We start from the raw sequence: 27,922 nt of genomic DNA on the forward strand, positions 1-27,922 counted from the left end.
ATGAGGGCATTGATCATGTACAGTATCGGTAAAATCTGCATTGACACACAATATACAAAATATACTTTGTCTTTTTCTCTGTCTATTCCAAAATCTTCCTGTTCAGTACTCTGAGATACGTCTCAATCGGTTTGTAAGTGTTAAACCTCTCCGAACCTGGGGCGAGATTCTCCGATCCCCCGCCGGGTCGGAGAATCGCCGGGGGCTGGCGTGAATCCCGCCCCCACCGGTTGCCAAATTCTCCAGCACCGGATATTCGGCGGGGGCGGGAATCGCGCCGCTCCGGTTGGCGGCCCCCCCCCCCCCCCCACGATTCTCTGGCCCGGATATTCGGCGGGGGCGGGAATTGCGCCGCTCCGGTTGGCGCCCCCCCCCCACGATTCTCCGGCCCGCATGGGCCGAAGTCCCGCCGCTAAAATGCCTGTCCCGCCGGCGTAGATTAAACCACCTACCTTACCGGTGGGACAAGGCGTCGCGGGCGGGCTCCGGGGTCCTTGGGGGGTTGCGGGGCGATCTGGCCCTGGGTGGTGCCCCCACGGTGGCCTGGCCCGCGATCGGGGCCCATCGATCCGCGGGCAGGCCTGTGCCGTGGGGGCACTCTTTCCCTTCCGCCTACGCTACGGTCTCCTCCATGGCGGAAGCGGAAGAGACTCCCTCCACTGCGCATGCGCGGGAATGACATCAGCTCCCGCGCATGCGCCCCCCCGGAGATGTCATTTCCGTGTCAGCTGGCGGGGCACCAAAGTCCTTTTCCGCCAGCTGGCGGGGCGGAAATTCGTCCGGCGCCGGCCTAGCCCCTTAAGGTTGGGGCTCGGCCCCCCAAGATGCGGAGCATTCCGCACCTTTGGGGCGGCGCGATGCCCAACTGATTTGCGCCGTTTTGGGCGCCAGTCGGCGGACATCGCGCCGATACCGGAGAATTTCGCCCTTGTTGTCAGCCTGAGGGTTGGGCCTGGGGGAAAGGGGGAAATGCAGAGGGTGGAACTGAGTTGCAACCCAGGGCCTGTTGGAAAAGGGGGGGAAGGGGAATTGTGCGAGCTGCTAACATCTCCTCTCTTTCCCCCTGTGTAGAGAATGGAGTTGGGAGTAGAGCCCCGAATGGTTGCATTCTACCTGGTCGCAGCTGCCCTTGGAGACTCACTGAGGCTGCAGGCAAAGGCACTGCTTGGGGAGGACCTTCACAAAGGACCCTGCCCAAGAGGAGCGGGGCCAGCCGGTGAGGTTGAAGAACAAGGCGTCCAACAGGTCAAGGAGGGCCTGTGGAGGGGGCGCCACATCAGGCCACATCTATACCGTCAACGTGAATCCTTCAAGGACATGCCAAACCGAACATGTGATCAAAGACTTTGGCTGAGCAGGGAGATCATGTGCCACCTGTACCTATAATGGCACACCTGGAACCACGGGGGTTTGGAGGAGTAGCGACCCTGTCATCTCATGCCCTTGGAAGGTAGCCCTTTCAATGATCCTCATGCCCCCATGACAAGGTGTGCCCCTAAACAAACATTATAGCCCCCATAATAACCTCCATACAAACCTATGCCCCTCCACCTACCTCCTTGGCTACTTATACCTTCCATGCCAACCTAAACGTCTCTACCCACCACCGTGGATTTTTATAACCTGGCAACAATTTAGTCCCAACTCGTGTCAACCTCTGACCCACACACACCACCCTTTGTTCTTACACCAGAAAGAGCACATGCTCTATCTGAGTGCTGGTCCCACACCTGCTCTTTCTATGAAGCTCTTAGAACAAAGAGAGAGCCTCTTTAAAAACTCTGTAGCTAGAAAGAGCAGCTACTCAAAATTGCAAGATTTTCAGAATGAATGTACTCCAGTAGAGCTATATAAATAAACAACGGTAAGCCTTCCTTTGAAAATGCCTGAACCTGTCAATCAAGAGGCTTTTAAAAAGAAATGGCCTTTGAAATTGAATGTAAACAATACAGTTAAAATCTTTTAGACTTGGAGACAGGGCTGGAGAAAGGGCAATGAAATTGATGGTTAAAAAGTGCCTTCAATGGTTTCCACCACTTTAAAAGCAAGACTTTTATCTTCATCTCACTGATTTTTGAACTTAACATGCAGGGAGACAGTGTAAAGGTTTTAAGGCTACAGCTGGGAAGATTTTCACTTTCTTCTCACAGATCTTGCTCATTGACAAGGTGAAAAACAGTTTCAAGGGATTAACGGCTGCAGATGGGAAAACATCTGCAAAAGACCCCATCCCAGAAAGATTCTCGGCTTGAGCATTCTTGCCAAGTCCATCCTGAACCATACCTCCCCTGAAGGATCCCCCACAGCACCCTGGAGGCAAGTGTTTGGAGGGCACATAACACCTTTCACTCCTTGGAGTCAAAGAAGCCAGGTTGGCACTGCCAAGGGGTTGTGCCTCAGGGGGGAGATTGAGGGGGGCTGAGTGCAGTGGGCTGAGAGGGGGATTGAGGAGAGGAGCTGAGGCGGGAGGGTGGGGCGAATGAGGGGGGCTCTTGTCGGGGGGAGGCCGTTCTAGCGAGTCGGGGGGTTTCTGCAACTTTAATCTGAGATCTGGGCACCCTTTCAATCACCTTTTATGTAATGCCTGCCATCCATCTTCTTCCTTCTTTATCATAGCTACCAGTCCAAAGAAATGAACATGCCTTCACTGCACAAGATAGATTTATTGCTCAGCTTGTTCCCTTTAATTGGGATGCAAAAGTAGCCAAAGAATTGGATAAAATAACAACCATCATCGAAAACATAGCTAATGAAACTCTACTGCCCTAGTCCAAGTTTCTGCTGAAATGCTAGCTATCCGTACTGTAACTTTACAAATTAGAATGGCTCTTCATTATATTCTGGCAGAAAAAGGTGGAACCTGTGCCTTAATTGGACTAGAATGCTGTACTTACATCCCAGGTAGTTCCAAAGAAATCACGGATTTGGCAAACCACATTCAAAAGCAAGTGGAAAAACAAAAATAACCCGAATCTAACACACATTGGAGTTGGGCTACAGAGTGTTGGGATCCTTGAGAGCCTCAGTGGTAAAAGGCCTATCTCTGTATTTTGTACTTATTTTTGATGTGTATCTTGTAATTTTGACAACCAAATGTGTCTGTAGGAAAATGACAAGGAACGCTGGAGTAACAATACCATTAGGGAACATGAGAGGCTCTTTTTATTGATTCCTTATTGTTGATATCATTTACTAAACCTACAAATTTTAAAGGCACATAACTCTTTTAAATCCTGGTAACCCATTCCAATGTTGAAAGCTGTTCCTATACACAGGGACCACCAAAGACACGTGAGAATGCGTTTTCCTCAGCTTATATTTCTTTCACTTTCCTATTATTTTTATTATTATTGATTTATTAACTGATTTATTTTATTATGTTTAAAATTATAAAAGGGGGGATTTGTTGTATTCAACAATTATGGAGGAGGTCCTTTAAGAGATGGCGTGGGGACTTAGTCTCCGGAAGGGAGAATCCCGCTATCAAAGAAAGGATAATTAATTGGAATAATTTATTAATGTCTAATTAACGAATCAGTTGGTAAGTGATTGACACTTTCCTGAATGTTCCAAGGGCGTCTCAGCTGAGAATTAGAACCAATGAAAGTAAACAAAGGACTAAACCATAGATAAAGATTCCCTTAAAAATGTGATCCATATGACTGATTAGAAGAAGAATTTTAACCTTCCGAGATTCTTGAGGCATTCGTGAAAATTACTTTTAAAACACCTTTGTTGAAATTACTTCTATTTTGTAAGCCTTTTCTGAAATTACTCTTATTTTGAAACCAGGGGCATCATTCTCCGCCGGCGGGAGTCTCCGTTTTGCCGGCGCCCGGGGGTTTCCCGACGGCGTGGGGCTGCCCCACAATGGGAAACCCCATTGACCGGCCGGTGTTACGGAGACTCCCGCCGGCCGGTCGGGGCAGAATTGTGGCGGGGCGGGTAGGAGAATTTCGCCCCTGGTTCTTTCACTTTTCAGTATCTCAAGAACTTTTCAGTGTTCCCACAAACGGTTTTCGATTTCATTTTGTGCAAATGTGCCAAGTGAATTATTGGCAAGTAAAGAGTGCTTGGATACCTCAAACCGGACTGAGTACCTTATCCTGAGTAGAGACAAGAGGAGTTTCGAGATACTGACTTGAAATTATGGGCTATCATGTCTCAGAATCTTGGGCAGCATTCTCAGGCAGCATCTCTAGGAGTTGTGGGAGAAGAAGATGAGAAGCTGATGAGAAGCTGATGAGAGCAGAGTGAGATTTCATTGCAGAGATATAGCACAAGGTCAAGTTATAATGTAGTTTAATAGTCAGAGAGAATATTGATTACTGTACTGTGGATTCAATGTCATTACTTTATTATCTGTTACTTAGTAAAGTGTGCGGACCTAATCAAGTTTAGTAGCGTGAAATAAATTTGTTTTGATTTAAACTTCTCATTTTTAAATTCTTTGTCAACACTACATATCTGGCTATCTTGGAGAAAAAGGCAAGGAATATAAAATGGTACCAGGATATTGCTAAAGTAATTCAGATAGATTGGTTAGACTCCAGCAAGAAGAAAAACTAACACGCGACTCAGACTTCGAAGACCAGACTGCTTCCAGACCGGCTACTTCAAAATACAGAAAAATCCCGATCTCATGGACAGCTCAGGACATCTGGTAAACTAGATATAAACTGGAAAGTATTTAATCAGCAATTTCAGCTATACCTTTCTGCATCTGACAATGTCAGTGATAATAGAAAACTCGCATTATTCTTAACAATGGCTGAACTATGTAACTCCTTTCAATTCTCAACGGAAGAAGATAAAAGTAAATATAATGTTGTCATTGAGAAATTTGATCTGCACTGCAGGGCACAAATAAATGAAACATATGAAAGATTTATCTTTAAGAAAAGGATTCAAAAAGATGGGGAATCTATTGATTGCTTCATAACAGATTTAAAACTCAAAGCTCAAACCTGTAACTTCTCTATATTATCAGACTCTCTGATCAGAGACTAAATCGTTTTTGGGATCATAGATGAAAAGTTCAGAGAACGTGTGTTAAGGCAAAAAGATCTGTAGTTAGAAGACGCTATTGAAATGTGTCGAGTGAATGAATTGTCTAAAAGTCAGGACTCTGAGATTCTGAAAAAAGGAAAGGGTGTGCAAATGAGCCTCGAGACCGACTGCGTTGGATCCTTGCCGCAATTGATGTGCACCCCTGTCAGCATCAACGGGGCCGAGGTGGAGATGGTTAGCAGTTTCAAATTCCTAGGGGTACACATCACCAAAAATCTGTCCTGGTCCATCCACGTCGACGCTGCCACCAAGAAAGCACAACAGCGCCTATACTTCCTCAGGAAACTAAGGAAATTCGGCATGTCCACATTAACCCTTACCAACTTTTACAGATGCACCATAGAAAGCATCCTATCGGGCTGCATCACAGCCTGGCACGGCAACTGCTTGGCCCAGGACTGCAAGAAACTTCAGAGAGTCGTGAACACCGCCCAGTACATCACACCAACCTGCCTCCCATCCATTGATTCCATCTACACCTCCTGCTGCCTGGGGAAAGTGGGCAGCATATTCAAAGACCCCTCCCACCCGCTTACTCACTCTTCCAACTTCTTCCATCGGGCAGGAGATGCAGAAGTCTGAGAAAACGCACGAACAGACTCAAAAACAGCTCCTTCCCCGCTGTTACCAGACTCCTAAATGACCCTCTTATGGACTGACCTCATTAACACGACACCCTGTATGCTTCATCCGATGCCAGTGCTTATGTAGTTACATTGCTTACCTTGTGTTGCCCTATTATGTATTTCTTTTATTCCCTTTTCTTCCCATGTACTTAATGATCTGTTGAGCTGCTCGCAGAAAAATACTTTTCACTGTACCTCGGTCCACGTGACAATAAACAAATTCAATCCAATCCAATCCAGTTCAGAAAAATGCGTGTTTCCGACAGCAGCCATATTGCACATGCGCTTTCCCGCCCCGCACATGCGCACTTCACCAAACGGCGCGAGATGGAAGAATACCGTTCTGCGCATGCGCGAAGACAATTTGCGAGTGACAAAATTAACGTCATGACATGTGGACACTGTAGACACACCCACCCACATAAAAAATGCACAGCATTTGGAAACATTTGCTCAAAATGTTGCAAACTCAATCACTTTGCTGTGCAATGCAGAACTTCACTTAAAGCAACACAATTTAAATCTTCCAATCTACAGAAGACACACATGAATATAAGAAGTGTTGATACAACTGCAGATACCTCTAAAATTGACAGCACTGATAATGATCTTGATGTTTCTAGCTTAGAAAATTCCTTCTTTGTTGGAATTATTGAGAAGATTGACGCTACTGCAAATGATACTTCTAATACTCAAATAGTACAATCTATGAACACGGAACCCGAATAGAACACACCGCTTCAAGTAAATAGTTCCAAAATCATCTTCAAGTTGGACACAGGAGCTTCCACGAACTTGGTAAACACTCATGACCTTTCGCAACTTGGTCACAGTCCTAAAATACAGGAAACAGATTGCCAATTGCGTGATTATAATGGCAATACAACTACCTCATTGGGAACCTGCTATCTTGTAGTGACAAATCACAACACTGTGTTATCCCTGCGGTTTGAGATTGTTGAATCCAATCAATCTTCGCTACTGGGTGCACAAGCCTGTCAGGATCTTCACCTAGTTCAAAGAATCTATAGCACCAGGAAACGTCTCCCACCTGTACAGGAAGTTATTCAGGGGATTCTTAATCAATTTCCTCACGTCTTTGAAGGTATGCTCTTCCATTTCAATACAAGATACAATTGAAACAAAATGCCCAACCAGTGGTACACCCTCTTAGAAGAGTTACCGCTCTGCTACGTGAACGATTAAAGCAAGAACTTGCACGCATGCAGAAGCTTGGAATCACCTCCAAGATTACAGCACCGTCTGATTGGGTCACTTCGATAGTGTGCATCAAGAAACCAACTGGAGAATTGAGAATCTGTACAGATCCGAAAGATCGAAACAAGAATTTAAAGCGTGAACATCATCCAATACTCAAGCGTGAAGAGATTACCAGCGAAATGGCAAATGCAAAAATTTTGTCTAAACTGGACGCCTCTAGAGGATTTTGGCAAATGCAGCTGGATGACACAAGCAAGAAATTGTGTACGTTCAACACACCGTTTGGACGATACTGTTTCAGTAGAATGCCATTTGACATAATCTCAGCATTGGAGATATTTCATTGTGCAATGGGACAAATGGCTGAAGGCATCGCTGGAGTACGAGTTTACGTTGATGGCATCATCGTTTGGTCATTTACACATGAAGAGCATAATGCAAGGCTATTGCAATTCTTCCAGAGGATGTATAAACTTGGCTTAAAGCTAAATAGGCCAAATGCAACTTTGGTATCTCAACTTTAAAATTCCCGGGTGATCAAATCTCAGAACATGGTGTGCAACCAGACGACAACAAGATTGCTACCATTCAGAAGTTGACAGTCCCAGAGGACAAGAAAGCAGTGTTGAGATTCCTAGGCATTGCAAATATCCTTGGAAAGTTCATACCAAACCTATATTCAAGAACAATAGCTTTGCATCACCTTTTGAAGAAAATCACAGCAATGAGCACCACACAGAATGGTTGGACCTCAAGTCAGCATTGCCTACCTTTTCTTTCCTTCTTTGACCCTGAAACAAAGATTTCTATGGATGCAAGTCAAAGTGGAATTGGAGCAGTTCTTCTTCAAAGAGATGATGATTCTTTGAGGACACCTGTTGCTTGTGAATTGCGATCAAGGACTTCTACTGAGCAAAGGTAAGCTCAGATAGAAAAAGAATGTTTAGGTTTACTTCCTGGAATTCTCAAATTTCATGACTACGTCGATGGACTACCAATGCTCACGGTCGAAACTGAGCACCGACCATAAGTGCACATCATTCACAAAGTCTTGAATGACATGACTCCTAGATTACAGCGTATTCTCATGAAGTTAAGAAGATACAATTTTCAACTTGTCTACACTCCGGGCAAAGATTTGATAATTGCTGATGCATTATCTCGTTCTACCAACACAGAAGAACAACCACCAGAGTTCATTCAACAGATTGAAGCTCAAGTACAGCTTCGAGCTGAAACTCATCCTGCTTCGGATCACAACCTCAAACTCATCAAAGATGAGACACACAAAGATGGAGTGTTGCAATGTGTCATTGACCATTTGAACAATGGTTGGCCCAAAGTTGGCCCAAAATTGAATTTAAGTTCCGTGAGGTGATAATGCAGCTGTACAAAACTTTGGTAAGGCCACATTTGGAGTACTGTGTACAGTTCGGGTCACCTCATTTTAGGAAGGATGTGGAAGCTTTGGAAAAGGTGCAAAGACAATTTACCAGGATGTTACCTGGAATGGAGAGTAGGTCTTACGAGGAAAGGTTGAGGGTGCTAGACCTTTTCTCATTAGAACGGAGAAGGATGAGGGGCGACTTGATAGAGGTTTATAAGATGATCAGGGGAATAGATAGAGTAGACAGTCAGAGACTTTTCCCCGGGTGGAACAAACCATTACAAGGGGACATAAATTTAAGGTGAAAGGTGGAAGATATAGGAGGGATATCAGAGGTAGGTTCTTTACCCAGAGAGTAGTGGGGGCATGGAATGCACTGCCTGTGGAAGTAGTTGAGTCGGAAACATTAGGGACCTTCAAGCAGCTATTGGATAGGTACATGGATTACGGTAAAATGATATAGTGTAGATTTATTTGTTCTTAAGGGCAGCACGGTAGCATTGTGGATAGCACAATTGCTTCACAGCTCCAGGGTCCCAGGTTCGATTCCGGCTTGGGTCACTGTCTGTGCGGAGTCTGCACGTCCTCCCCGTGTCTGCGTGGGTTTCCTACGGGTGCTCCGGTTTCCTCCCACAGTCCAAAGATGTGCAGGGTAGGTGGATTGGCCATGATAAATTGCCCTTAGTGTCCAAAATTGCCCTTGGTGTTGGGTGGAGGTGTTGACCTTGGGTAGGGTGCTCTTTCCAAGAGCCGGTGCAGACTCAGAGGGCCGAATGGCCTCCTTCTGCACTGTAAATTCAATGATAATCTATGATTAATCTAGGACAAAGGTTCGGCACAACATCGTGGGCCGAAGGGCCTGTTCTGTGCTGTATTTTCTATGTTCTATGTTCAAAGGACACTGTTCTAAATTCAGGAACATTCAATCTGAACTCACTGTTGTAGATGGTTTTCTACTCAGTCTCGGTCGTATAGTTAAGGTCACTAAGACCCATGATACTACAGAAAATACATGAAGGTCATCTAGGCATAGAGAAATGCAAACGAAGAGCGAGACAGGCAGTATATTGGCCAGGCATCAACAAGGACATAACAAACCTGGGGCGAGGTTCTCCGACCCCCCGCTGCGTCGGAGAATCGCCGGGGGCTGGCGTGAATCCCGCCCCCGCCGGTTGCCGAATTCTCCGGCACCGGATATTCGGCGGGGGCGGGAATCGCTCCGCACCAGTTGGCGGCCCCCCCCCCCCGCGATTCTCCAACCCGGATGGGCCAAAGATGTCATTTCCGCGCCAGCTGGCGGGGCACCAAAGGCCTTTTCCGCCAGCTGGCGGGGCGGAAATCAGTCCGGCGCGGACCTAGCCCCTTAAGGTTGGGGCTCGGCCCCCAAAGATGCGGAGGATTCCGCACCTTTGGGGCGGCGTGATGCCCGACTGATTTGCGCAATTTTCGGCGCCGGTCGGCGGACATCGCACCGATACTGGAGAATTTCACCCCTGATTTTTGACTGTGAAACCTGTCAACGCAATCAATCAAATCAAAGAAAAGAAACACTTCCAACTCATGATCTTGAGAAGACTCCATGGTCAAAGGTTGGAATCGATCTATTTCACTTTCATGGTCATGATTATATTCTAATCATTGATTATTTCTCAAACTATCCCAAAGTAACCAAATTGTCTGACTCAACTGCAAAATCCGTGATCAAGGCAACAAAAGAGATTTTTGCTCGACATGGGATACTTTGCAAAGTCATGACAGACAATGGACCTTGTTTTGCTAGCTATGAGTGGACAGAATTTGCTAAAGCATACACTTTTGCTCACATAACTTCCAGTCCTCTCCATCTGCTATCCAATGGCAAAGTAGAAAAAGGACTTCACTTTGTGACACGACTTTTAAAATAGCTCCTGATTTTGATTCTGACATGTACCTAGCTTTATTTACTTACAGAGCTACTCCTCTAGCAACTGGTTTATCCGCTGCTCAACTATTGATGAATAGAACATTGCGTGCAACTCTTCTGTGCATAAGGCTTTCTGATCCAGATCTTCAGCCAGTCTTAAAAAAATGCAACGTCAACAAAACATTCAGGAGAAATACGACAATCAACATGCGACACCACAGGAAACACTGAATCCAGGTGATCAAGTGAGTCTTCATATTCCCACTGGAGGCTGGTCTGATCTAGCTAAGGTCATACGACAAGCAGCACCTCGTTCATACATCATTCAGATGAATGACACTTCGATTGTTAGAAGAAATCGTAGAGCCCTTCTGAAAGTTCAATCTTCCAGTACGTTATTCCCTGATCTTCAATTCAATTAAAGTTTATTTCGTACTACAACAACATCTTCCAAGATACCAGATGACTTCCAGAAGACATTCAAGACATCTACCACTCTCGTACTGGATTGAGAGGATCATCCAGAATAAGAAAAAAACCAGACAGACTTAACTTGTGAAGAAACACAAATGAACTGCTTGAATAATTTTTTTTCTTACTCACTTGTTAACAGAGTATACATCTCAATGTATTCTGCACTAATGTTATACGTTTTTTTCTTTAATCATATAGAAAAGAAATGTCTTAAAAAAGGGCGATGTAATGATATGTATAGTGCAAGTGTATATCAACATTAATGATATGTATAGTGCAAGGGTTATATCAGAAACTATGAGTAACTCAACACTAGATGGCGTTACTAAATTACTGTATATAAGGCAGCATCTCTAGGAATTCTGGGAGAAGCTGATGAGAAGCTGATGAGAGCCGAGTGAGATTTCATTGCAGATATATAGCACGAGGTCAAGTTATAATGTAATTTAATAGTTAGAGAGACTATTGATTACTGTACTACAGATTCAGTATATTAGTTTATTATCTGTTACTTAGTAAAGTGTGCTAACCTGATCAAGTTTAGTAGCGTAAAATAAATTTGTTTTGATTTAAACTTCTTGTTTTTATATTCTTTGTCAACACTACGTATCTGGCTGTCTTGGGGAAAAGGCAAGGAATATAACAACTGGGAGTGTGAATTTCATAATTATATTTTATTGAGCAATTTTAAGAACTATTATAAATGAAGAGATTCCAAAGGATAGAAATGGCTGCTGTATGATGTTAGGATCACATTTACATCAAATCTGGTTTCACTGCAGAGGTCATCCACCTTCAGCAGAAATGTGTGTCTGTCTCTGGAGTGAATCATTGCACCAAGAATATATCACAGCTGAAAGTCAGAATCAAAAGAGAGCTGAGTAAAAGTGTTTCACAATCAGAGAGGGAGTAGAATTAGACCGTATAAACATTCTCATTTACAATCCACAACCAGTGTTCTTAACCTGTTCCTTTAGAAGCCCACCCTGACAAGGCATTTCTTGAGTTCTTACTTCTATTTTCATTGCTTTCCAGCTGTGACTTGGTGCAATGTGCTGCTGAACACAAACCACAGCCAAGTAGCCAATGGTACGCCTTTGTTTATAGCCATTCTGGAGATGGTGACTTGCTCAATTATACTGTCCTGCACTGGGGAACTATGTGATGGCTCCAAATGCAAATCGGGCTGTGCTTTTAACGAGAACAGGAATAAAGAACTTAGACAGCCTGAGCAAAGCCCAAGCGGTTGTTCCCATGGTCGAAAATGGTGTAATATCCCCCAATGAACACATCTCCCAGAATCCAAAGGTTTGCAGCGCCTCCAGCAAATCCACTGTAGCAAGTTCTTTGGCCGTAGTAATTTTCCTGTAAGGAGAAGGAGAACAAGTAAATTTAACAACTATTCCATTGCAGCTTCTGAGATTTTGAGTGTATTCTCGCAGCCTATTGCTGTCCAATAGCATACCTGCAATGTATAGACTTGTGGGGAAAGAGGGAAGTCCATTCCATTGATTGTGAAGACCACATCGGGCATGCTGCTCAGGTTGTTACAGTCTATTGTGGACTGTCAGAAAATAGAAACAGTGTTTAGTCACTGTGTCAGTATTTGGATTTACAATAAATCATTTAGTAAATGAGAAGGTTCCAAAATGTAAAGACTCTGCACCTTAATTTTGTTACAAGTGGTGATTAATTTCCGGGTATTTCTGGGGCTTGGTGTCCAAGCTACAGTGATTTATTGAATTTAATTGAACACCACTCAGTGTTCTCAGTCATACCCTTCCTCCTTTCCTACCCACCCTCATCCAGCAAGATGCTGAGGGCATTTTGTTGGAGCAACTTACAAAGAACAAAGAGAACAAAGAACAATACAGCACAGGAACAGGCCCTTCGGCCCTCCAAGCCTGTACCGGTCATGATACCAACCTTGGCCAAAACCCCCAGAACTTCCTTGTGTCGTATCCCTCTGTACGCATTCTATCCATGTATTTGTCAAGATGCCTTTTGAACGCCGTTAATGTATCTGCTTCCACAACCTCCCCTGGCAACGCGTTCCAGGCACTCACCACCCTCTGTGTAAAAAAAATACCTTGCACATGCTCTGAAATTTGCCCCATGGACCTTAACCCTCTGCCCCCTAGTGACTGACCCCTCCATCCTGGGAAAGAGTGCCTACCCATCCATTCTATCCATGTCCCTCTTAATCTTTTAGACCTCTATCAGGTAGCCCCTCAACCTCCATCATTCTAATGAGAACCGTCCAAGTTTATTCAGCCTCTCCGCATAGCTAACACCCTCCAGAATGGGTAACATCCTGATAAACTTCCTCTGCACCTTCTCCAAAGCCGCCACATCCTTCTCGTAGCGTGACGAACAGAAATGTGCGCACTATTCCAAGTGCTGCCTCACCAATGTTCAATACAACTATAGCATGACTTGGCAGATTTTATACTCGATACACCATCCAATGAAAGCATACATTCCATATGCTTTCTTGACTACCTTGTCCACTTGTGTTGCCACTTTCAAAGATCTGTGGAGCTGCACACCCAGATCTCTCTGGCTTTCTATATTCCTAAGAGTTTTGCCATTTACGGTATATTTCCCCTCTATGTTAGACCTACCAAAATGCATTACCTCACATTTGTCTGGATTAAACTCCATTTACCATTTCTCTGCCAAATTCTCCAACCTATCTGTCCTGCTGTATTCTCTGACAATCATCAACACTATCCGTCACTCCGCCAACATTGGTGTCATCTCCGATTTTACTAATCAGACCAGCTACATTTTCCTCCAAATTGTTTATGTATACTACAAACAACAGAGGCCCCAGCACAGATCCCTGTTGTACACCATTAGTCACAACCTTCCATTCAGAAAAATAACCTTCCACAGCTACCCTCTGTCTTTGTGACCGAGCCAGTTCTGTATCCGTCTTGCCGCCTCACCTCCGATCCCGTGTGACTTTACCTTTTGTACCAGTCTGCCATGAGGCACCTTGTCAGAGGCTTCACTGAAGTCCATGTGAACAACATCCACCACCCTCCCTTCATCAATCATCTTTGTCACCTCCTCAAAAAACCCGATGAAGTTAGTGAGGCATGACCTCCCCTTCACAAAACCATGTGTCTTATCGCTAATAATTCCATTTGTTTCCTATTCGGTATCATAGAACATAGAACATAGAACAATACAGCGCAGTACAGGCCCTTCGGCCCACGATGTTGCACCGAAACAAAAGCCATCTAACCTACACTATGCCATTATCATCCATATGTTTATCCAATAAACTTTTAAATGCCCTCAATGTTGGCGAGTTCACTACTGTAGCAGGTAGGGCATTCCACGGCCTCACTACTCTTTGCGTAAAGAACCTACCTCTGACCTCTGTCCTATATCTATTACCCCTCAGTTTAAAGTTATGTCCCCTCGTGCCAGCCATATCCATCCGCGGGAGAAGGCTCTCACTGTCCACCCTATCCAACCCCCTGCTCATTTTGTATGCCTCTATTAAGTCTCCTCTTAACTTTCTTCTCTCCAACGAAAACAACCTCAAGTCCATCAGCCTTTCCTCATAAGATTTTCCCTCCATACCAGGCAACATCCTGGTAAATCTCCTCTGCACCCGCTCCAAAGCCTCCACGTCCTTCCTATAATGCGGTGACCAGAACTGTACGCAATACTCCAAATGCGGCCGTACCAGAGTTCTGTACAGCTGCAACATGACCTCCCGACTCCGGAACTCAATCCCTCTACCAATAAAGGCCAACACTCCATAGGCCTTCTTCACAACCCTATCAACCTGGGTGGCAACTTTCAGGGATCTATGTACATGGACACCTAGATCCCTCTGCTCATCCACACTTTCAAGAACTTTACCATTAGCCAAATATTCCGCATTCCTGTTATTCCTTCCAAAGTGAATCACCTCACACTTCTCTACATTAAACTCCATTTGCCACCTCTCAGCCCAGCTCTGCAGCTTATCTATATCCCTCTGTAACCTGCTACATCCTTCCACACTATCGACAACACCACCGACTTTAGTATCGTCTGCAAATTTACTCACCCACCCTTCTGCGCCTTCCTCTAGGTCATTGATAAAAATGACAAACAGCAACGGCCCCAGAACAGATCCTTGTGGTACTCCACTTGTGACTGTACTCCATTCTGAACATTTCCCATCAACCACCACCCTCTGTCTTCTTTCAGCTAGCCAATTTCTGATCCACATCTCTAAATCACCCTCAATCCCCAGCCTCCGTATTTTTTGCAATAGCCTACCGTGGGGAACCTTATCAAACGCTTTGCTGAAATCCATATACACCACATCAACTGCTCTACCCTCGTCTACCTGTTCAGTCACCTTCTCAAAGAACTCAATAAGGTTTGTGAGGCATGACCTACCCTTCACAAAGCCATGCTGACTATCCCTGATCATATTATTCCTATCTAGATGATTATAAATCCTGTCCCTGAGAATCCCCTCCAAGACTTTACCCACTACAGACGTGAGGCTCACCGGTCTATAGTTGCCTGGATTATCTCTGCTACCTTTCTTAAACAGCCGTACCACGTTAGCTATTCTCCAGTCCTCTAGGATCTCACCTTGGATTGGATTGGATTTGTTTATTGTCACGTGTACCGAGGTACAGTGAAAAGTATTTTTCTGCGAGCAGCTCAACAGATGATTAAGTACATGAGAAGAAAAGGGAATAAAAGAAAATACATAATAGGGCAACACAAGATATACAATGTAACTACATAAGCACTGGCATCGGATGAAACATACAGGGTGTAGTGTTAATGAGGTCAGTCCATAAGAGGGTCATTTAGGAGTCTGGTAACAGTGGGGAAGAAGCTGTTTTTGAGTCTGTTCGTGCGTGTTCTCAGACTTCTGTATCTCCTGCCCGATGGAAGAAGTTGGAAGAGTAAGTAAGCCGGGTGGGAGGGATCTTTGATTATACTGCCAGCTTTCCCCAGGCAGGTGTAGCCAATGAGGAATCAAAGATGTCAGTCAAGGCCCCAGAAATTTCCTCCCTTGCTTCCTACAGTATTCTGGGGTAAATCCCATCCGGCCCAGGAGACTTATCTACCTTAAGGTCTTTTAAAATACCCAATACTTCCTCCTCCTATTCGGTATTAATCCTGTCCTGAGAATTCTCTCCAATAATTTACCTACTGGCATTGGGCTAACCAGCTGGCTTGTAATGAAAACAAGACCAACAGCGCGGGTTCAATTCCCATACTGGCCTCTCCGAACAGGCGCCGGAATGTGGCGATGAGGGGCTTTTCATAGTAACTTCGTTGAAGCCTACTTGTGACAATAAGCAATTATTATTATTATTACTACCGACGTGAGGCTCACCGGCCAATGAGGATACAAGATGTCAGTCAAAGTCCCATCAATTTCCTCCCTTACTTCCCTCAGTATTCTGGGGTAAATCCCATTCGGCCCAGGAGACTTATCTACCTTAAGGTCTTTTAAAATACCCAATACTTCCTCCTTCTTAATGTCAACATGACCCAGACTGTCCACACACCCTACCCAAGGATCATCTTCCACAAAGTCCTTTTCTTTGGTGAACACTGATGCTAAATATTAGTACCTTGCCCAGTTCCTCTGGCTCAACATACATGTGCCAATTTGCAATGTTTTTACAATTACATCTATTTGCACTTTGCAATAACTTAGATGGTCTGCGACAAGCAGCATGAACAATCACTCATCGGTGCACAGTCAGAACCCCAATGCCAAACCCATTGCGGAAACAAGGGTTTACCGCGCTAGCTGGGCTTCCGCTTGCTCCAATATACTGCTGAATGGTGTTGATGGCTGAGGTGGATCCAGTCAGGAAAGAAGTGCCAGTATCAACAATGGCAGCACACCCTCCACTGCAGGCCACAACCTGACCATCGATGGTCACTCTGAGGGAGAAAAATACATGAAGAGTTAGTCAAAGACCTGAAACTGCCTCATGTGTAAGGCAATTGAACAAATAATAATAAGTTGAGTTTCCTCATTAGCTGAGACATTAATTATATTTTCCATCAATGCTGATTTAACTGAGAATTTGAAATTAGTCAAAGTATTTTATTCTTTCTTTGCTTTTAGTTCATGGCCAGAATTCTCCGTTTGGCAGATGATGGGCGGGATTCTCTCAGCCCGGGGCCGGGCCGGAGAATCTCCGGAACTGGCGCGAATCGTGCCACGCCGCCCCGACGGCGGGATGTGATTCTCTGCAGAACGGAGAATCGGCTTCATCGGCGCTGGCGCGGCACCAACCGGGGGCCGCACTACGGCCCCCCCCCCGGCGATTCTCAGTCCGGGATGGGTCGAACGGCCGCAACAAAACACCCGAGTCCCACCGGTGCCGTTCACTCCCAGCCGGCGGGACTTCGGAGTGGAAGTGTCCGGGGACGGCCTGTGCAGGGGAGGGTGATCCGACCCCGGGGCGGGACCACCGATGTGGCCTGGCCCGCGATCGGGCTCCACCAATCGCCGGGCCGGCCTGTCTGGCTGGGGGCCTCCTTTCCTCCGCACAGGCCCCTGTAGCCCTGCGCCATGTCGCGTCAGGGCCGGCGCAGAGAAGAGAGCCACCAGGTTCGCGTCGGCGCCACTGCGCATGCGCGGATCCGGCAGCGCCCAGTTCACGCCAGGATCAGCAGCTGGAGCGGCGTGAACCCCTCCAGTGCCGTGCTGGCCCCTTGTAGGGGCCAGAATTGCTGATTCTGTGGCCGTGCTGACCCCGTCGAGAAAAGCTTTTCCAACGGCGTCAACACTTAGCCACAGGATCAGAGAATCCCGCCCCAGGTGAGTTGCCGCCGGATTGAATAGTGTGCGATTTATACTTCTTTTGGGAGCGCCATTCGTTGAATGAGTCAGGACACACACATTGGCCAGCACACTGCCGGCGCGAATTAAGACCAAATCCTGTCCCAACGGGTGTTGGAACGATTGGAAACTTCACCAGGAGGAGACAGCTGGTGATCCTGAGGGGTAGGGTTCACTGGTGAGGCCTCTGCCCTGAGAGGGGCAGAGAACCAGGGAGGGTACCGAAGGCCATGATGCAGGTGTCCTCTGGGTGGGGTGAGTTCTGCTGACCCCCTGATTCCTCTGTATTGGGGCCACGCTTCTGAGGAGTGCCAACACCTGGTGGATCCCTGATTTTGTCTGGCCATGGCAATCCCCTCAATGAAGCAGGTGAGGGGGTCCAGAAGGGCAGCTTGTGTGGGTACCCAGATGAACAGAGGCCTTCAGAGCATTCGAAGGATAGAGGCAGCACTGAGCAGTGTGATCAGTCAGGAGCCTTTACGTAGCACAAAAGGGGGGCATTTAAATCACATCCTGCAGCAATGGCGATCTGAGCCAGACCACCCCCCAACCCGAGTGGTCACCCCGACTTGGCACCAAGGCATTCGCTGCTACTGCCCCTGGCCCAGCCCCTACCGCCTAGCAAGCCTAACAATCTTTGAGGGTGTTGCAATCTATTTTTAGCCTCCTGCAGCCCCTCCGTAACCATGGCGTCAACTCCCTGGTTGTAAATACTTGCAATGACTCACACCAACTAGACTTCTGCCTATGAGGGGCAGAGCATCGCGGAAGGGTAGAACATGAAGTGTCCAAGCCACTAATGATATAGAAATCCATGCAAATGACCATTTTACATGGATCTGCCGGTGCGGGGCACAAACTTCGATATCGCCGCCAGCGAGGGACCAGAGCATGGCGTCGGAATCGACATCGGGCACAAATTGTGTTTGCGATCACCCGCGATCCTCGGGTCATCGTGATTCTCGATTCCAGCGCCGTGAATCATAGAATCCAGGTCCACATATTTCAATATAGTTTGGTAAAATCATTATCTCGGTCTGCAATGGAGGAGCAGAAAATATCCATCCCAGTTGTATCACTTACCGATCAATGTTGATTTGCCAGTAGAACTCACGAGTGACAGGAACCCAACGAATTTGACCTGTGTAGTGGCTTGAATCAATTCCACCAAACATAATTTCACTTCCGGACTCACCATACCCTCTATGAAACAGAAGAGAATCATTAAAAAGTTCAGCAATTGACAGTTTTGTGGTTTAGCTGTTTAATATTTAGTGGTGTGACTGCCTATTGGATATTGTATGTAAAATAATCAACTTCCTTAATAAGCAACAAAAAGACACCGATTGAACCATTGCCAGAATTTTTAAAAAATTTATTTAGAGTACCCAATTCTTTTTTTTCCAATTAACGGGAAATTTAGGGTGTCCAATCCACCTACCCTGCACATCTATTTGGGTTGTGGGGGTCAGAGCCATGCAGACACGGGGAGAATGTGCTAACACCACAAGGACAGTGACTGGGGCCGGGATGGAACCCGGGTCGTGGGCGCTGTGAGGCAGCAGTGCTAACCACTGCTCCACCGTGCTGCCCCTCCATTGCCATAAAAACTAATGATAAATTCAGAATAATAAATTCAAACTCAGCAACTTGTCCTTTAAATGAATCATGCAGAACATAACCTGGCTTTGTTTATCGGTTTGAATTCTGAATTTGGTTGGTTTTACCACACAACAGATTCAAGGTTCAGAACCAAATCACTTTGAGAGAAAGCACTAGGATTGACCTAGTGTCTTTCAAATCCTCAGGGTGGCCTTATCTTCTTCTCAATCAATTAATAGTTTCAAATTGTATTTAACGTTGCAGTGCAGGCAAATGTGGCTGGCACTTTGTGCAGAGCAGGATCCCATGGATAAGCTGACGGAGCTCAGTGGAAAGGATGGAAAATGGATTTCATTTTCCTGCCTGCTTCCCGTATCCCTCGACACACTGGACAATCAAAAATGTGTCTCTGTCAGTGTTCAGTGAACGATGGAACATCCGCTCCTTTGGGGTGGAGAATGCTAAAGATTCAAAATGTCCAGAGTGAAGGGTTTGAAGGATGGAGAGTGATCAGCGCTCATCGTCCCGAGATTCAGCATCTAACCTGCAAATGGCAACTTCTCTAACCCGCACTGGCATTTAACGCTCACTTGGGCGCTGATTGGCAGTGGGCGGGACTTGTCCACACATGGAAGGGTTATCCTGTCGAACCCCTTCAGAACCGTGAATGTTTCACAGACACTGTTGTATTTTGTGCCTTGGAGATACGCAGAGATGACACACCATTGTCCACGTGTTGTGGATAAGGTTTATTTACAATGATTGAAAAACGTCCGCTCGTATGTTTGCAGCAGCCGACTGCAGCCCAGTCTCTCTCTCACCAAGTGACCTCACCTAAGCTTAACTAATCGCTCACTGTGAACATTCAACTGAGACACCTAATCGAATGACGAACAATTGAACACTGCTCCGATCATCTCAAATTCTTGCAAACTCCAGAGAATATAAACCAAATCCACTGAGCATCTCATCAGAGGATAGTCCTCTCACCCAGGGACCGATCCAGTGAACTACTGCCTCCCATACAAGTACACGTGTCCTTAGATATGGGGACCAACATTGCACACAATACCATGGGGACAATGCCACACTTAACTATTGACTGACACAATGTGCTCAATTTTCACATTAAAATTGAACCCACAACTTTCTGACTGAAAGACAAGAGTGTGAACAACGAAGGCAAGGTGATGTTTTGAGTGAAACCAAAATAAGCCGTTTGCGCTTCACTCAGGGAAATGAGATACAGCAAAGATGTTTACCTCGTTAGGTAGACGGAGAAGAGAGGCTGATCCACCAGGTTTTGAGTCATCATGTTATGAAATACGGTTGTGGCCCCTCCTGATGCAAGAGATGGATAGCCCATGCCGAGAATTCCATCAAAAGTCACATAGGAGTAGAAACCACCAGGTTCACTTGTGGCCAGACCAAATTCCTGATCACGGATCACCATGTTTGAAATCTAGAAACAAATCATGAGGGATTAAGCAGAACGTTGTCCTGTGGATTGCAAGTTCCCCAGTAAATTAGGTTTTCCCACACAGCCAATTGTGAGCACCAATGGGACAAATGCCCAATGCAACGTTTTCGTCAGCAATCCTGGTTCATGGATACATCTTGGAAAAGAATCGAAAAGAAGACACTCCTTCTTCATCGAATAGTAGCCTGGGATTATTTGCACCCCCCTGACGGGGCTCCTATCACACCATGGCACTGTCAATCCGGATTATCTGCACAAGTGGGATGGAACTCACATCCTCGGACTCAGAGTGACACCACTGAGCTCAGGCAGAGAACTAATAGGGAAAATATCCCACATTCAACACAAATAGACACAAGGTTGTGAGTCGAATTGAATGGCTGAATGAAGGGAGCATTTTCATCAAATTTCTACTGTTCCATTGGAAAGAATTTCAGGCAGGTTTTGTTTCAAATAATCAACTTGAAGTTTGGAGACGCTCTCTGCTCCATCATTATAACATCCACACAGCGACTCAACTTCTAATTGATCAAACTCATGCTTCTTGATTCCAAGATCTTTGTATCTTGATCTGGAGGATTAAACCTCAGACATCAATTATCACTGTTATGTGGTTTACTTTCTTTGATGAAAGTTACAGTCTACTTACGCTGACAGTATCATATCCCAGTATTCCAACCATGGCGCCTGTACCATACTGGATAGATACACCCTGGTTGTTTGAATGATATGTTGAAGACGTACTGGGGTCGAATCTGCGATGCTTCGCTGCAATGGAGCATTCATTTCATGATGTTAATGTAGGAACTTAGTTTTGCACAAAAAAATAATCTATTACATCACATTTTCAATGGTTTCCATTTTAACAAGAATCTCAACCCATTTTCTTTAGCCTCCTACAGTGTTACTAGTTTCCTTTTGCTTGGAGGTGCTGCTGAGAATGTGATGGCGAGCAGAAAGCTGTCTTCATGTTTGAGGTGGACATGTGTGTGTGTGTGTCTGCATGTGTGTGGGGTGTGTGTGTGTCCGTGTCCGTGTGTGGGCATGTGTGTGTGGGCATCTGTATGTGTGTTTGCGCAAGTGTGTGTGTGTGTGCTAGAGTGTGTGTCTGTGTGTGTGTGCTAGAGTGTGAGTCTGTGTGTGTGTGTGTGTGTGCGTGTGTGCTAGAGTGTGTGTCTGTGTGTGTGTCTGTCTGTGTGTCTGTGTGTGTGTCTGTGTGTGTGTGCTTGTGTATACATCAGCAAATGAAGATATCTCATACTGGACTGGAGGAGGCCCCCTTATTGGCCTACTCATTGGATAGGTTTAACCAAATCAAATTCAACTCCACACCAGACTGGTTGCAGGGCTGAGGGATTTTAGCCACCAGGTTAGGGTGAAGAATGTGAGTTTTTTTCCCCTTGGAGAAAAGGAGTTTGAGGAAAGATTTGACAGAAGTGTAGAAGATTATAAATTAAGACAGTTTTAGATAAGGTAGACAAAAAAAGGTGTTCCCATTCACAGACCGTTCAAGAACAAAGGACATAGATTTATGGGGTTGAATAATGATGCAGGGAGATATTATTTTAGTGCAGCAAGTGGCAGTGATCTGGAGGTCACTGCCTACAACATGGTGGAAGGACAAATAATCAACGATTGTGAAAGGTGAACTTGAGGAAATAAACTAGCAGGACAACGGGATAGAGGCAGGGAATGGTGCTGACCAAATAGCTCCGCAGTGAGAAATGGGCCCGATGGGCTGAATGGTCTCCTTCTCTGCAATGATGACTCTATCGGTGGGATTTTCCATCCTCCACCCCCCCCCCCCCCCCCCCAAGGTGTGTTTGGTCTCTTGCGGGACCTTCCTGCCCGCCGATGTCTACGACGCTTGTGTGGATCAAACCCTCCTCTGACGGTGAACCCGTCGCAAGGGTTCTCCATTGGAGGAGTCGGAAGATCGACAAGCGGGAATGGATGGAACATTCAGTCCTATGACTCTGTGACACAGGGTTAAGGGGAATGAACCTTCTCTGTACACTCGTGATTTGTTTAGTTTACTGATGAAGCTGAATGATTACTAAGTATCTTTCTAAATTCTTCCAGGTTTCCAATCTGCTCAAGGTCTCCACCATGTGTTATTTTTGGTTGGTGTAACCATCCTACCCAGGAGTGTGAACGGGATATCATTCTACACTGATGCTAATTTGTGTTCGGGTAAATTCATCCGAAGATTTACCCATATCCCGAGGAAGACAAAGAACCACAGCGAAAAGGTCCGAGAAATCAAAGCTCTGTTTCAATTCTCCCGAAGCTCAGAGTTAACAAAGCAAAATTCTAGTTTCACCCAATCTTACAGAACGCACTTTTCAACTGTGATTATTCTGGGAATATGACTCCCTTCCTATTACTGCCATTAGCGAGAAGAAATGTCACAGAGGGAAGCATGTTGAAGAGCAGGGTAATGTATACTTACTGCATGATGCTTGAGAGCAGTAAACTGATGGGACCCAAAGGTTGGATGAGCCAGTGTCAAAGATGACAGTGAAACTCTGTGGTGGGTTCCCAATGCTGATTCTTCCGTAGTATTCCATCTGTCAGAAAAAACGATAAGACCAAAATACATCAACTGGAAATGTATCAGTGCATCAGGTGTTATGAGGCTTAGTTTTCTCAAAATCCATCGGAAATGCTGCAGCTTCTTCAACCAATCCATGGAACTGAAATTCCCCATCCCTGGAACTTTCTCGGAAATCTTTTCTCTACGCTTTCGAATTAGTTCACAACTTTCTAAAATGTGGTGCTCCGAATTGGACACAACGCTCCAGTTGATGCCGAATCAGTGTTTTGTAAAGTTTCGTCATAATTCCCTTGCCTTATCCTCTACGCCCAAATTCATAAAGTCCAGGGTCCTGAATGTCCTTTTAACCACATTCTCAACCTGCACATCACCTCCAACAATCTTTGGATACATACACCTGGATCCCTCTACTCCTGAACCCCTCGTAGCATTGTATTCATTATTTTATATTGCCTCCCCTTGTCCTTCTGACCAAAATGAATCACTTGATACATCTTTGCAATAAATTTGAACTGCTACGTGTTCACCTCAGTCACCAGCCTCACTGTGTCACCTTGATGATTCTCACTAATATCCTCAGGGTTTGCAATACTTCCAAATTGTGTATCACCTGCAGATTTTGAAATTGTGTCCCGCCGCACCCAAGTCATTAAACTAGATCTAGAAAAGCCATGGAGCTAAAACCGACTCATGGTGTAAATACCCATACACTGTCCTCCAGTCTGGAGAATAACCATTGCCCAGTGCTCCATGTTATTCTCAGCACCTATCAACAGCCCAAACTGGAACAGCTGAAACCCACCCATTGACACTTCCTGTGTAAGTTATCGCAGGTTAAAGATCTACAACAGATGATACACCAGCCCTGTATTCATGCTAATGAATTATTATCCTTAACTAACTCAGGGCAGCACGGTAGCCTTGTGGATAGCACAATTGCTTCACAGCTCCAGGGTCCCAGGTTCGATTCCGGCTTGGGTCACTGTCTGTGTGGAGTCTGCACATCCTCCCCGTGTGTGCGTGGGTTTCCTCCGGGTGCTCCGGTTTCCTCCCACAGTCCAAAGATGTGCGGGTTAAGTGGATTGGCCATGATAAATTGCCCTTAGTGTCCAAAATTGCCCTTAGTGTTGGGTGGGGTTACTGGGTTATGGGGATAGGGTGGCGGTGTTGACCTTGGGTAGGGTGCTCTTTCCAAGAGTCGGTGCAGACTTGATGGGCTGAATGGCCTCCTTCTGCACTGTAAATTCTATGATAATCTATGATAATCTAACAATTGGTTCTGGAATAACGAGCGGCTGGTTTAATGAAGGTGAGTTAAGATGTAGTTTTCCTTTTTTGTTTGGAAAACTGACAGGTTACTTACATCCAGGTAGTTAGTCATTGGTTCATTTGCATTCAGGGATAAGGGTCCTTCAAACTTTGAGCAGGGATCATGTGGGTGATTCTTCAGGAAGTCTTCCAGCAACCCTTTCTCCCGCAGAACATCCCGAGTCGATTTGCCCTTAAGCAAGGGCATTCTGCAAAGAAATAAAGTAAGTTAGAAGCTTCATCAGCTTTTACTATTGCTTGATGACCAATTATTTTTCCCTCTCTTGCCCTTTGACGGTTTCCTACCTTAACAGGCATTCAGAGAGCTGAATGCAAGCGAGGGTGATGATCAGCCACTTCATCTTGCCAGTTGGGTTGGTTCAGGGACTCTTCAGAATCTGAAGTTTTGGGGTCTGAGCTGCAGTATTTATAGCCACTCTGAGCAAACCATTCCATTGTCACGAGGACTCAGGTGCGATCATTCAACATGAGAATTAAATATTAATGTACTCATGATTAGTTTATCTCAAATATAATCTCTTTAGTTGAGGACAATGTTCAACTTAAGTAGTCAGTAATTGAGAGCATTTGGATTAATACAAAATATGTTAAGGGTGCGGTTCTCCAGAAAGATGTCTAAGTGTGGTAGCGAGCGGGAACTGCCGCAAGCTTCCCGGCGCTCGGTCCAGCGAGGCCGTCAACGTAATTCTTTTTTTTCTTTTTAAAATAAATTTAGAGTGCCCAATTACTTTTTTCCAGTTAAGGGGCAATTTAGCGTGGCCAATCCACCTACCCTGCACATCTTTGGGTTGTGGGGGTGAGACCCACACAGACACAAGGAGAATGTGCAAACTCCCACAAGTCCCCGAAAGACATGCTTGTTACTTGAATTGGACATTCTGAATTCTCCCTCAGTGTCCCGAACAGGTGCCAGAGTGTGGCGACTAGGGGCTTTTCACAGTAAACTCATTGCAGTGTTAATGTAAGCCTGCTCGTGACAATAAAGATTATTGTTATTGAACTTTCTCTGCAACCTCAGAATCATTTCAGCTTTGCAGGAAAGCATGTTCAGGCACTCACGATTTCCAGAGCAATAGAGCTGCTATTTCACTTCAATAAACAGGGGAGAGGGAGAGAGAGCATGAGAAAGAGAGGGCGAGAGAGAGAAAGAGGGAGAGAGAGAGAGAGAGCGTGAGAAAGAGAGGGCGAGAGAGAGAGAGAGGAAGAGAGAGAGAGAGAGAGAGAGAGACAAAGTTCCATCAGAAAGCTATCCAACCAGCTGCAAGAGGATGAATCGGATAAGTTCATTGTTTTCTGTATTGAAAACCAGACTGAAGAATTCTAGTTAATCCCTATCAACCTCGCTAACTGAACAAGGCATTTGTCTCTGTTTTCCTACTGTCTCATGTCTTTGGTTATGTCTACATTGGTTGCAATTGGTCACCTTATCATTTTGTTGCCAACAAACCTTGAGAAGGTTTTCCTTTCCTTTCAAGACAACTGATTTGCTTTCCACATAACTACCAACTGGTAACAACTTGATAACTCGTTGTCCCTTCTGCAATGTATAACGTTTAGCTTACTCTTGCTTGCTCCAATTCATATCCATTACGTGCCTGACCCAGCAAGGCGGAGGAATAGGTCAGAGCAGGGCATGGTAGGAGAACCTGTTCTTATGAAAGCTGTTTCTTTCTTTTGTTGGTCATTTATAGTTTTCCCCACGTTGAATTTTTAGACTTTCGGTGGGACAATGGTGCTAAATGTAGTGAGTCAACAGGTGAATGAAACAATGCACAGTTTTGTCATTTACACCATTGAGACAATAACCTTTCATTCTTTAAGGTTGACATAACCTCATTCAGTCCTGCAAGCAATCTCCTGTGTAATTATCACGTGGTGTGTTATCCTTGAAATGTTCTTGAAATGTCTGGATCAAGACTTTGGAGTCATGCGCATGTCAATGTTTTTCCGTACCGTCCAGTCCCTGTTTGGGCTCAAGGATCTGTTTCAGCAGTGATTGTGACTAGATTGACATTAACACAAGTTGCAATGCCCAAACATTTGTTCTCTATTTACTGTCGACAGTCATTTCCAAGGAGTTATTGTTGAAAGCTGGAGTTCTTCGTGCAGTGTCGACGGGCATACAAGATGCTATCAAACGTTCACTCTCTTCAAATACACGATATCAGAAACTCCCCTAAAAGGACATAACTGCAGCCCTTCATGGACTATTGCCTCGTGCAATCTTGCAACATACGCCCAACCAACCTCGAGATCCAACTCGCTGTACACAGGCTCGGAGAGTCTGTCCCAATGAGGAGGTGCACTTATGTCACAGCTTTGATGTGAAAAGAAGCATTTTACTTGTTAATGAAACCGCATTAAGATGCAGGGAATTTTAAAATCTTTTATATTTGTTTGGAATTTTATTAGAATATTGTTATCAGCAATCTCTCCACTAGGAGGTGAGGGCATTGATCATGTACAGTATCGATAAAATCTGCATTAACACACAGTATACAAAATATACTTTGTCCTTTTTCTCTGTCTATTCCAAAATCTTCCTGTTCAGTACTCTTAGATACGTCTCAATCGGTTTGTAAGTGCTAAAACTCTCCGAACCTGGGGCGAGATTCTCCGACCCCCCGCCGGGTCGGAGAATCGCCGGGGGCTGGCGTGAATCCCGCCCCCACCGGTTGCCGAATTCTCCAGCACCGGATATTCGGCGGGGGCGGGAATCGCGCCGCGCCGGTTGGCGGGCCCCCCCCCGCGATTCTCCGGCCCGGATGGGCCGAAGTCCCATCGCTAAAATGCCTGTCCCGCCGGCGTAGATTAAACCACCTGCTTTACTGGCGGGACAAGGCAGCGCAGGTGGGCTCCGGGTGGTGCCCCCACGGTGGCCTGGCCCGCGATCGGGGTCCACCGATCCGCGGGCAGGCCTGTGCCGTGGGGGCACTCTTTCCCTTCCGCCTTCGCCACGGTCTCCACCATGACGGAAGCGGAAGAGACTCCCTCCACTGCGCATGCACGGGAATGCCGTCAGTGGCCGCTGACGCTCCCGCGCATGCGCCCCCCGGAGATGTCATTTCCGTGCCAGCTGGCGGGGCACCAAAGTCCTTTTCCGCCAGCTGGCGGGGCGGAAATTTGTCCGGTGCGGGCCTAGCCCCTTAAGGTTGGGGCTCGGCCCCCCAAGATGCGGAGCATTCCGCACCTTTGGGGCAGCGCGATGCTCAACTGATTTGCGCCGTTTTGGGCACCAGTCGGCGGACATCGCGCCGATACCGGAGAATTTCACCCTTGTTGTCAGCCTGAGGGTTGGGCCTGGGGGAAAGGGGGAAATGCAGAGGGTGGAACTGAGTTGCAACCCAGGGCCTGTTGGAAAAGGGGGGGAAGGGGAATTGTGCGAGCTGCTAACATCTCCTCTCTTTCCCCCTGTGCAGAGAATGGAGTTGGGAG

General features: G+C 45.9%; 1 protein-coding gene across 1 annotated transcript; it reads right to left on the bottom strand.

Annotated features, from left to right (window-relative positions):
• Positions 1-11,336: 11,336 nt before the first annotated feature.
• On the bottom strand, positions 11,337-24,891 carry LOC140393700 (pepsin A-like). The gene is made up of 9 exons (XM_072479994.1): positions 24,773-24,891; positions 24,522-24,675; positions 23,054-23,171; positions 21,251-21,369; positions 20,384-20,583; positions 18,603-18,722; positions 16,468-16,612; positions 12,147-12,245; positions 11,337-12,046 (listed from the first exon to the last, which is right to left on the bottom strand). The coding sequence occupies exons 1-9, from the start codon at positions 24,826-24,828 to the stop codon at positions 11,900-11,902; spliced, it is 1,158 nt and encodes a 385-aa protein (XP_072336095.1). The 5' UTR covers positions 24,829-24,891; the 3' UTR covers positions 11,337-11,899.
• Positions 24,892-27,922: the final 3,031 nt, after the last annotated feature.

This window comes from Scyliorhinus torazame, chromosome 17, assembly GCF_047496885.1.
Source record: "Scyliorhinus torazame isolate Kashiwa2021f chromosome 17, sScyTor2.1, whole genome shotgun sequence".
NCBI classification, from domain to species: Eukaryota; Metazoa; Chordata; class Chondrichthyes; order Carcharhiniformes; family Scyliorhinidae; genus Scyliorhinus; species Scyliorhinus torazame.

What these genes read in the sequence shown, in the direction of transcription:
- LOC140393700 (XM_072479994.1), bottom strand. Translation starts at nt 24,828, where the DNA reads ATGAAGTGGCTGATCATCACCCTCGCTTGCATTCAGCTCTCTGAATGC. An exon ending in TGGGATATGATACTGTCAGC is followed by an intron (nt 20,584 to 21,250) that starts GTAAGTAGACTG and finishes ATTTGTTTCTAG; the next exon opens with ATTTCAAACATGGTGATCCG. An exon ending in TGGCAAATCAACATTGATCG is followed by an intron (nt 16,613 to 18,602) that starts GTAAGTGATACA and finishes TTTCTCCCTCAG; the next exon opens with AGTGACCATCGATGGTCAGG.